Genomic DNA, 11,868 nt, shown 5'->3' with positions numbered 1-11,868 from the left:
GTATGTGTGTGTGGGTGAAGGGAGAGAGATAAAGAGAGATTGGGTGTGTGTGTGTGGGGAGGGAGAGAGGGAGTTATAAAGACATCAGGGAGAGGGTGTGTTGGGTGTGTACTGCATGCATGTTTATCAGTTGCATCATTAGCCAGTCTGTGCTCAAGAAAAGAAACTCAAGACACTGAATTTAAAAGCAAGTAGAAGAAAAAAAAAACAGATTCTCTTTTCCTGAAAAACTCATAATCTCCATCATGAATCCATCCATTCATCCAGGCAGAGTCCATGACTCCACAGTCTTTGATGATAATAAATACACTCCCCTGAGCAGTGTTACACATGCTTACTCTTTTAGGGATGATTAAGTTAATTTAAATCGTAGTCCTGGAGAGACATGGACTCAAGACCAGGTCTTAGCCTCAACCAAGACCCAGGTCCAACTCCTAACTTCCGTCCATGTCCTGGTCCATGCCCAGATGAAGTCCTAGTGCCCAGACCCAGGCTGTGTAGCAGGGGAGAGAAGAACCTGCTTCTCTCCTTCTACAACTTCATGGCCATGGCTCACTGAAGTGAGAAATGCATTAAGTTCCACATCTCAATAATGTCATGTATATTTAGTACAGTCCTTGACTGAAAAAAAGGCACAGAGAAGGTCTTATTGGGTGACCATGGCAACATTGTGACACTCTGGGATATTCCAGTGACAAGGCACTATAAATAATATTCAAATAAACTCTTGGCTCACTCGCTAATAGAAAACAGTACAGTCAAAGTCCTGAGTTCAAGTTTGAACTCGCTTGATGCGTGAAGTGATTTGGACTTTAGCGATAACTCAGCACACAGCAACAATCTTAAAAGACTTTGAAGTCTTGAGCATTTGAAGCACTGAAAAAAACAACAACAAAAACGACTTGAATTGAAACTTTCTCTATCTTCAGCCATACAGCGTCCCTCTCAGTAGGGGAACGGGGAAGCTTGTTTCGAGAGTCAGAACGGCCCTCCTCTCAGCTGACACTGAGGTACTCAGGGGTGGAGTAATTAAACAACAGGAAGTCCATGCGATAGAGATTCAGAAGCTTCTTCTGGTAGAAAGGGTTGACGGATTTGAAAAAGCGCCCCGCCATGTCGCCGTTGGTCCGTGTGCTCTTGGCCGAGGTGGGGAACCTCACCTCCCCGTCCACCCCGGCAAGCTGCAGGACGGCCCTGGAGTCTGAATCCAGCGTCTCGTACTTGCCCACCACATCGTAGTGGATGAGGCAGGGGTGGCAGAGTGAGTGAACCCTCTCCCAGTGCTCGTTGAAGGGCTCCTCTCGCTGCGTCCGCGGGTCCACCAGGTACCGGACAAACTCGTCAAACGTCACGTCGTCGCCCCTCTCCAACGCCTCGGGTCGCGCCCCCGCCCTGTGCCTGCGCACGATCTTGGTGCCGTAGCGCTTGTGGAAGGCCGTGTTGTAGCTCCGCGTGAACTTGTTGCGGTAGGCCGACACCAGCCTCTCGAAGGGGTCGCGGACAAACAGGAACTTGAGGTAGGAGCGGAGCCGGTGGTTGATCTCGGCCACGGGGAACTCGGCTAGCGTGTGGAGGTTTCCCGCCACGTGGGCCTCGTTGGCGGGGATGGCGAGTGGGTCGGACTGGCGTCCGTCGCCCGTGAGCACCATGAGGACGCGTTTCCAGTTGGTGCAGGCCACCTTGGGGACGTAGCAGTAGAGCAGGCCGTGACGGTCATCCACGATGAGGTGCCGCAGGTCCTCAGGCGACAGGACACGCCTCTTCCGGGTGTGGCTTAGGCAGCCCTCCTCCAGGTGTGACCTTCGACCTCGCAGGGACGCCTGGGCGGCGGACAATGCCACCTGGAGAGGGGAGGGAGGAGGAGGGAGTGATGGAGGGGGAAGGGGCAAAGGAAGTAGGAGTTAGAGAGATGAACACACACACAGCTGGACTCAATGTCACAGCTTGACTCACACACACAAACTGCTGGACTGTGTATGCGTGTGTGTGTTTGCATGAGTGTGTGTAACCGAGCTGAATTGGAATCTCAATCCTCAGTATAAATACTGCCCACACACGAACGAAAAGCCTTTCTGAAGCATGACTGGCTGAAGAGGTGCTTAAGAGAGGTAGTCGTCGTGGCAACAGTCAGAGGCTGGCGGCTGGAGCCCTGGTATGGACCAGAGGTGGAGGAAGCAACCTGAGCACCAGCTGTTGTGGGTGTGGTTACCTGGTCTCCATTGTAGAGGGTTTGTAGAGGACTCCTCCTGGCCTTCTCTGGTCTGCTGCTGTTCCCTGTAGACTCCACTAGAGGAGATAAGGAGGAGGGCTGTTCACACAGGGGAATTTGAACCTGGTACCTCGAGATCTACAGTCAAATGCTCTAACCACTCAGCTATACCCATCACTGGTCTGAAATTTGCTCACAGCCTGTATAAGCTGACCTGAGATCTGCTCTCACAGCCTGTATAAGCTGACCTGAGATCTGCTCTCACAGCCTGTATAAGCTGACCTGAGATCTGCTCTCACAGCCTGTATAAGCTGACCTGAGATCTGCTCTCACAGCCTGTATAAGCTGACCTGAGATCTGCTCTCACAGCCTGTATAAGCTGACCTGAGATCTGCTCTCACAGCCTGTATAAGCTGACCTGAGATCTGCTCTCACAGCCTGTATAAGCTGACCTGAGATCTGCTCTCACAGCCTGTATAAGCTGACCTGAGATCTGCTCTCACAGCCTGTATAAGCTGACCTGAGATCTGCTCTCATAGCCTGTATAAGCTGACCTGAGATCTGCTCTCACAGCCTGTATAAGCTGACCTGAGATCTGCTCTCACAGCCTGTATAAGCTGACCTGAGATCTGCTCTCATAGCCTGTATAAGCTGACCTGAGATCTGCTCTCACAGCCTGTATAAGCTGACCTGAGATCTGCTCTCACAGCCTGTATAAGCTGACCTGAGATCTGCTCTCACAGCCTGTATAAGCTGACCTGAGATCTGCTCTCACAGCCTGTATAAGCTGACCTGAGATCTGCTCTCACAGCCTGTATAAGCTGACCTGAGATCTGCTCTCACAGCCTGTATAAGCTGACCTGAGATCTGCTCTCATAGCCTGTATAAGCTGACCTGAGATGTGCTCTCACAGCCTGTATAAGCTGACCTGAGATCTGCTCTCACAGCCTGTATAAGCTGACCTGAGATCTGCTCTCACAGCCTGTATAAGCTGACCTGAGATCTGCTCTCACAGCCTGTATAAGCTGACCTGAGATCTGCTCTCACAGCCTGTATAAGCTGACCTGAGATCTGCTCTCACAGCCTGTATAAGCTGACCTGAGATCTGCTCTCACAGCCTGTATAAGCTGACCTGAGATCTGCTCTCACAGCCTGTATAAGCTGACCTGAGATCTGCTCTCACAGCCTGTATAAGCTGACCTGAGATCTGCTCTCACAGCCTGTATAAGCTGACCTGAGATCTGCTCTCACAGCCTGTATAAGGGTAACCTTATACAGGCCTATACCTGGGATCAGATGTTACAGTGTTTCCATCCAGTAGCTGTGTCGTGTTGGATCTCTGTAGCGTGACAGAGCAGAGCAGGGGAGAAACTGCCCCTCTGTCCTGACATCACACAACACATTCCTTCCTTTATATTAAGGTAGTCTTTCTGTAGGGACACACTGTTCTCCTGGCAGAACAATCCCTCCTCCTCCTAACCCCTCCTCCTGTACACTCCTCCTCCTGTACACTCCTCCTTCTCCTCCACACCCTATCTTCTCCTCTCTCTGTGCTCTCTCAGACAGATGGAGGGAGTTGTATCAGGGAGGGGATGTGTGATGATGCCAGGAGACCCTATGGCCCTGCTTTACATCACAGGAAAACAAGGGAGGGGCAAGAGAGAGAGAGAGACAGAGAGAGAGAACAGGAGTGGGGTGAAGGGGATGATATAATCAAGGAGGGTTAAGAAAAGAAAAAGAGAGTGAGAAAAGACAGGAGAAAAGAAGAGATGAAAGGAGGAGAGGGGAAGAGAGGAGAAGAGAGCAGAAGCGAGATGAAAGGAGGAGAGGGGAAGAGAGGAGAAGAGGAGATGAGGAGGAGAGAGATTAGAGGAGGAGAGAGAAGAGGAGAAGAGAGATGAGGAGAAAGATGAGAGGAAAGGAGATGAGAGAAGGGAAATGAGAGGAGATGAGAAGAAAGATGAGGAGAAGAGAGATGAGGGGAGAAGAGGGGAAGAGAGGAGAAGAGGGGAGGAGAGGAGAGGAGAAAGTGAGACATTCTAATCTACAATAACTTTAAGAGATAAACATGTTTCAACAATCCAACACTGGTCAGCTACATAACGCACACACAAACACACTGCCCATGGTAACTGATACAGGAAGCAGACAGCACATGCTAATGAAACGTCGACCAAGCTTGTCGAAACAGGGAGTTTGCAGATTAAGATCATGACACGTCTGACCTCAAACTCCAACGGGTCATGATGAACGGTCTCAGCCGGTCTTGCGCTACACACACACACTCCTCCCCTACTGTGTGTGTGTGTGAGAGAGGGAAGGAGGCAGTGCTGCCGTGGCAGTTGTTGCAGTGATGACACATACACACCCACACGCTCACACACATATAGAGGACTGGGAGTAGAGGTGGTGGCTGGCACAATGCCAACCTTATTTGCGTTAGTTTGAAAATACTTGTTTACGTATGTTTGCGTATGAGGGCTTTAGAGTATCTTTTGGTTCGTCAAAATATGTAATTATGCTGTGTCTTTGTGTGTGTGCTGTGTCTGTGTGTGGTGTGTGTGTATGAAACTCTTAAGTAAAGTGTAGGAGGTCCAACTAGTGAAATTGTCGAGTCAACATGAGATTAGATATAGAATCTAACAGGAACATAACTGGTGCTCACAACACCACAGAAGAAGAGGAACAGAAGAGAAGCCAAGTGCAGAAAAACACAGAAGAAGTCCTGAGAAAGTCTTCCAGTCTGACTGACAGCTGACCAGCCTGTGTGATAAATCTTGTGGTTTCAGAGCAGCAGAGGAGAGAAGAAGAGAGAGAGAGGAGGACAGAGAGAATTGGAGGAGAGAGAGAAGAGAGACAGAAAAGGCCAGAGAGACAGACGGTGTGTGTGTGTGTGTGTGTGTGTGTGTGTGTGGGGTAGGTGTCCAAGCTTGTCAGACTGATGTGACCAGGGTTTTCACGTGTGTGTGGAGCGGGAGAGTGTGGGATGAGGCCAGTGAGCCTGTGAGGGTGGAGATGTGTCTTGTCTGTGTTCAGTGTCAAAATGCTCTCTGACCTTCAAACCCCAGAGACTTAGCAGCAGGCTGTTTCTGTGTTTGATCCTTCATGAGTCCTGGTCTGGTATTGCTCTTCCTCCGATCAGAGGACTGATACGAGCTCCTGAACCCTGAACCCAGACCCAAGACACACCGTCACACTCCTCCTCCCTCCCCTGCCATGCCCTGCCTGACCACTAACCCCCCCCCCCCCACACACACACACACAGAGAGGGAGACAGACAGATAAAAAGAGGCAGAAAGACAGAAAGAAAGGTGAGGTCAGGCTATCTGGTTCGTCCTGCCGGTCTGAGAGTTAGTCGTAGTGAGAAGTGTGAGAGTTAAGATACCCGTGTGTGAGAGATAGTAAGATGTGTGTGTGTGGTTGACTAGTTGAGAGTGTGTGCCTGCCTGCAGGACAGCACATGGCTTGTGTTGGAAGCGTACTGGGGTTTAATTGTCTCTAGCTCCAGTCCAGAAGATGTGAACTGGATGTCCTGGCTCGAGTTCCCTTCAGCTTTCTGGAACTCTGCTAGGCATTCCTTTGGAAGAGAACTACCGAGAAAGTAGGGAGGGATAAGACAGAGGGAGAGACTAAGAGACAGAGAAGGGAAAGAGACAGAAAGCAAGAGAGCGAAAGGAAGGAAGAGACAGAGAAGGTTTGTGGAGTTGAGAGGTTTCAAAAACTATGACAGTTCTACCAACAAGTTGCCTCATGCCAGTTCCCCTTCTCGTCTATCGTGTTCTCATGCCCTGCTCTCCTCTAATCTTCTCCTCTCCCTATCTTATCTCCTCTCCTATCTCCTCCCTTATCTTATCTCCTCTTATATTCTGTGGTTTAACAGCAGCAGGTCTTTATGGAATTGTACTGTCTGTCTGCAAGGCCTGTGTGACTGACAGCTCTGCAGAGAGGGAGACACAGACAGAGAGACACAGACAGACAGAGACACAGACAGAGAGACAGACAGAGACAGACAGAATTAGAGGTCAGGCTGGCTGTACTATCTGGATCATACGGCCTACCTCGTCCTCAGGTAGAGAAGTGTGTGTGAGAGAGCAAGATGTGTGTGTGAGAGAAAGAAATAGACGTAGAACGTTAAAGAGAGAGAGAAAGAGAGAGATAGTAAGATCTGTGTGTTTAGAGCAGGTCTGAACAGGCCTGTCTTCACCAGTAAACTGAGCTGTTTGTCAATCGTCCCAGCTCCTCGAGGCTGTCAGACACTGTCTCTCTACACTCTGGAGAACGGCTGCTTTAGAACACCGGAACAGCAGGAGAACCCTCAGAACCCTTCCAGAACAGAGAAACCTTCCTGGTGTGGCAGGTTCCACAGAAAACTGATTCAGGTCAGAAACAATCCCTAAGGAGCTTCTGAAGGTCCTCTCTCTCTCCCTATCCTCCTCTCTCTCTCCGCCTATCCTCCTCTCTCTCCCCCCCCCCCCATCCTCCTCTCTCTCTCTCCCTATCCTCCTCTCTCTCCCTATCCCTATCCTCCTCTCTCTCCCTATCCCTATTCTCCTCTCTCTCAGAAACAATCCCTAAGGAGCTTCTGAAGGTCCTCTCTCTCTCCCTATCCCTATCCTCCTCTCTCTCTCCGCCTATCCTCCTCTCTCTCCCCCCCCCCCCATCCTCCTCTCTCTCTCTCCCTATCCTCCTCTCTCTCCCTATCCCTATCCTCCTCTCTCTCCCTATCCCTATTCTCCTCTCTCTCAGAAACAATCCCTAAGGAGCTTCTGAAGGTCCTCTCTCTCTCCCTATCCTCCTCTCTCTCTCCCCCTATCCTCCTCTCTCTCTCCCCCCCATCCTCCTCTCTCTCTCTCTCCCCCTATCCTCCTCTCTCTCTCTCTCCCTATCCTCCTCCCCCCCCCCCCCCATCCTCCTCTCTCTCCAGCATCATGGATCCTTGTTTTACACAGCTCATCTCAGTACTCCCATCATCCTTCTCACCTGTGGACTGACACCTTTCTCTCCCTCCTTATCCATCTTCCCTTTCTGTCTTCCTGTTACCCAGTGGCAGTACTTGCAACCCCCTGAGCCAGGCTGAAGAGAGGAGGAGGAGGAGGAAGGAAGGGGAGAGGAGGGCAGAGTTGAAAAGGCAGAGGAATGTGCCAGGGTCTCTCAGAGGAGGCTTTCAAAACATTCCTCTGTTCACAGTGAGCTTATTCATACACTTCCATTGTCTCTCTCCTCCTCTCGACACACACACACAACGCATTCAGTCCACCGTGGCCAGTTTGGCGAATTGGCACAGCCTCATGTGTGCTCAAATTCACCCTGGCAGACCTAGAAACGTGACACCTCATGCAACGTATGGCCCAGCTATAGCTATAAATGGTTTATGAAACGGCACCGTCTCAAACTATACTGTAGTGCTGGACATAGGCTACTCCATATACGAATCACCAGGGACGAGGATAATTTATAAAATTTACCGGCGAGACAATAAGACGAAAGGCAACGACCGAGACCCTGCCAACAAACGTAGAGCTAGCTAACGACTGCCAACCCGTTCCTAAGGAACCTACTGTAGCAGCTACGGCAGACAGCCACGCAAACAGGCAGCGACAGTCATTAGGCTGTGACACACACTTACCTGGCTTTGAGGTGCTCTGAAAGTACAACAGCAGGATAAAAAGTGAGCCAACACACGTCGCGAGAAATACTCTTCCTACTTTGGGCATCCGCATCTTTTGAGACCTCGAACTGCCACAGCCGAAACCCGTCCCGTAGTCGCTCATGCGGGGAACTTCGACCGAGGCAGCTTCCCTTACGAACGGAGGTCAGTGTGTCCAGTTGTAGCGGAAAAGCCTTGGCAACGAAACGCGTCAGATCTTCGCTATCAACGGGTTAAAACAAATCACTATTGAAAAACTAGAGAACTGAGAAGTTAGATCGACACGGGTCAAAGTATTTCTTACATCGGCGATCTAAACGCGATTTGCCGTCAGCGCTACGATCAGCAACTAGCATTCTGTGGAGGTTCCAGTAGGCCTTCTTCTACAACTCATCAACTCTGAACACACTTCGCGTTTTAGTCCAAACTGAAGAAAAAGAGAGAAAAAACCGGAACATGGACGCGGCACTGTGCCATGACGTCACGCCCACCCTCTCTTTCAGACTTGCTGCAACAGAGCAAATCTCGCCCCACTACCGGTGACAAATACTGTTATAGGAACAGAAACAGATGACTGACAATGGAATCATCTTAAACCTGACGTTATTTATTAGTCATATAAAGAAGTAGGTTAGTGAACTTATAAAACAATTATATATAATCGCGTCCACGTTAACCAGCACTGTTGAGTGAGGACGTGTTTGCGAAGATGTTTAATGTTACAAATATTTTCAAGCACATACTAGGTTTAATGAATGATGTCTAAAAGTAGGTAAAATTCTGTCTATCTCCGTAAAAATGTATGAAATGGAACCTGTAAGGAAAACGTATCAACTGGTACGTTGATAAAACAACAGTTTATTGTCTATATTGGTAAGAAATATCTGCTTTCATACAAGTTCTATACGTTTTGCCATGGGACACAGTTGTGTCTGGATGCTAAAGTATTAAGAGTACTATAGTACGAAGAGTTGTAGTGTGTTTGTGTGTGTGTGTAAGGTGATTGTGGGGGGAGGGAGGGAGGAGGAGGGAAGGAGGAAGGGAGGGAGAGGAAGGGAGGTGAGGGGAGTAGGAGGGTGGGGAGGGAGAGTGAGAAAGTGGGAGAGAAGCATGGGAAAGAGGAGAGAGAGGGATGGAGAGAGAGGGATGGAGAGTTATAAAGAGGAAGTGGCAGAGGGGTAGAGGGATGGAGAGTTATAAAGAGGAAGTGGGAGAGGGGTAGAGGGATGGAGAGTTATAAAGAGGAAGTGGGAGAGGGGTAGAGGGATGGAGGGTTAACAAGAAGGAGAAAGTGGGAGAGACAGAGGGAGGGGCAGAATTCATCAACACTAGTGTCAAAAAAGCATGAAACTATCTAATTATCTGTTCAGATCTATCTACTACTTGACTCTTACTGGCTGTTCCCAGACCAGTGGCAGTCAAGGGAGGAACTGCATGGTTACAGACACTGAACTATTCTGAGATGTAGTAATCATTTAAGATGATTTAGGTTTCTCAGCTTGCACTGGAGGCTAATTAAAGGAACATTAAATATGGATAAAGATAACCAGCAGTCCTACAGATGTACATTCGAGCCTGTGATATCAACTTTCCCAGCAAAACTGCCAGCTCACACAGCATGGCTAAACAGCCAATTTTAGACGCAAATGTGAACTCACATTTTATCCCAGCGTATCATTGTGTTACTATACAATACAATTGTTTGCGGATGACCATGCACAGAATTCAGCCCAAACTTAACCGTAGCCCTAACCCTTGGTCTATAAAGTGCTGGCTATCTGAAGGCTTGTACTCAGCAGTTTGACCTCCACAGGCCTGCCAGCCTGTTGTTCCAGACCTGCCCCAGCCCTGCCTGTGTCTCTGGGCCTGACCTGTAAGGCTGCTGGTGGTCCTCTGTGTCCCACGCCTGGCTCCAGGAGAGGGGGGTGGAGGAGGGCACGGGAGGGGCTGGGGTAGGGACTGGGGCTGGGGCTGAGCCTGGGACTGAGACTGGGGCTGAGGCTGGGGCTGAGGCTGGGGCTGAGGCTGGGGCTGAGGCTGGGGCTGAGACTGGGGCTGAGGCTGGGGTAGGGACTGGGGCTGAGACTGGAGTGAGGGGGGCGTAGGGGCTTCTCACTTTTGGGAAGTCGGCCCGCCTGGAGGAGAGGAGGAGGGACATGACTCAGGAGGAGAAAGAGGAGATAGGGAGGGATGTAGGTAGTGGAAAATATGTGAATCAGAGTTCTCTCACTATGTTGCTGCTGCTGCCCCCCCCCCCCCACACACACACACACACACAACTTTTCTAAATGTCAATAACCGGAGTAAGAATAGACAAACCACCTCTCTGCCCATGTAGTGCTCGCGGCAGGAGTCTCTAATAGAGAGGATGACAGGTTTTCAACACAGTAACTACGTGTTTATATCCATCACACTTTTCTCAAACAACATCTGAACCTGAGACCTTGTGATCTACTGTCAAACTCTCTAACCACCAAGCTGCAGCCATCCCATCATGCCTGCCTAACAACAACGCTGAGATGAGTCTTGTTGCCGAGGACGGCTCCTCCATCTGAGTCTCACGAGCTCTGGTAGAAACACAGGTCAGAGGACGGCTCATCATATTATGGGACACTACTGCTTTCTGATGTAACAATGTTCTAGCAACGTTCTAGCAGACTAGAGAACATCCACACGGCCTAGGGTCAGTTCCCTCCAGACCTAGCGGGTTGCCAGGTTTGATTAGTCATCCCCCAGTGTAAACCATGGTGGCGTCACTGAGCTGTGAAATAACTTTTATTGACCCATTAGCGGTGTGGTGGAAATCATGATTCATTCTGCGAGGTGCTGTTAGGGACGCTAAACCCTGCAATGCATGCTGGTCCTCTGAGCGTGGGGCGGGAGGGTGTAAACCCTGCAATGCATGCTAGTCCTCTGAGCGTGGGGCGGGAGGGTGTTCTCACAGCCAAACCAACTGGCTTCCAGATCCCAGAGGGAGGAGTGCGGACGGAGATTACCGGGGTTGGCAGGGAGGTTTATATCACAGCTCTAGATTAAAACAGATTAAAAGGGTTTAATCTGTGCTGGAATCTGGGAGTGGATGTTTAGAATGTGGATTTCATTAGTCGGAAGTGAGGGTCTTGCCTGGTCGCCTCCCAGTGTACAAGGCTTATCCTTCAAAGAATATGTACATCTATGCAGTTTTTGTGTGTTTCACATTTAACTATTTACAATTATTTATTTGTTGCTTTTAAGGGCACACAATGAATACATGAAGTAAATCATTACTGTACCCCAAACTGTCAGATCACTCTAGAAACTCCAAACTGTTCCAAGCCCCAGCCGAGATAAGATCATGTGGGTGTTTCCATCGGACGTGCAATCAGGATCTGAGTCTAATCTCTCGCCTTTCCCATACCCATTCATCTAAAAAGTCCCACATAATCTCCACGCGTTCATACATGAACTCTAAACTGTATCCAATATCTCTGCATTCGCTGTGAATATTTATATTATGTAAATAGGCTTTCTACATGACCTGTGATGGGTTTCCAAGGGATTCAACAGTCCATCTGTACCTTAGCCCTCTGGTTCCTGCCTGGATCTGGAGCTGGGGTCGGGGCTGAGGCTGGGGCTGAGGCCGGGGCTAAGGCCGGAGCTGAGGCTGGGGCTGGACCAGGACCAGTCTTGCCTGATCTCCTCCAGGGGCCCCTGCTCCGTCCTGGTGTCTGCCTGGAGGAGCAGATGCTCTCCTTGGGTTAGCTGGGCCGGGAGCACTCCAACTCAGGTATTCCCACCTCCCTGGCCTCATCTGTGTGGAGGAGGGAGGGGGGGAGGGATTGTGGAGGGGGGGGGGTTATCCCATGGAGGGGTACTGATGGCAGGAAGGAGGTCTCTAAGCTGGTAGGGTGGGGGAGGAAGAGGAGAAGGAGGAGCAGGAAGAGGAGAGGAAGCTTTGTCCGGGGTTCATAATCACCTGAGGAAGAAAACACGGTATGTATTTAGCAACACTTCCTGTCTACAGCTCAGCTCA

The 11,868-nt window shown here is 50.0% G+C and overlaps 1 protein-coding gene across 1 annotated transcript; it reads right to left on the bottom strand.

Moving 5' to 3' along the window:
• Positions 1 to 8,406, bottom strand: LOC124464183 (carbohydrate sulfotransferase 11-like). Its single transcript, XM_047016134.1, has 3 exons — positions 7,836 to 8,406; positions 2,210 to 2,286; positions 1 to 1,841 (listed from the first exon to the last, which is right to left on the bottom strand). The coding sequence occupies exons 1-3, from the start codon at positions 7,978 to 7,980 to the stop codon at positions 996 to 998; spliced, it is 1,068 nt and encodes a 355-aa protein (XP_046872090.1). The 5' UTR covers positions 7,981 to 8,406; the 3' UTR covers positions 1 to 995.
• Positions 8,407 to 11,868: the final 3,462 nt, after the last annotated feature.

Source organism: Hypomesus transpacificus, unplaced genomic scaffold (genome assembly GCF_021917145.1).
Source record: "Hypomesus transpacificus isolate Combined female unplaced genomic scaffold, fHypTra1 scaffold_314, whole genome shotgun sequence".
In the NCBI taxonomy this organism is placed as follows: domain Eukaryota; kingdom Metazoa; phylum Chordata; class Actinopteri; order Osmeriformes; family Osmeridae; genus Hypomesus; species Hypomesus transpacificus.
The sequence above is the reverse complement of the archived record's forward strand: the minus strand, read 5'-3'. Positions and strand labels throughout refer to the sequence as shown.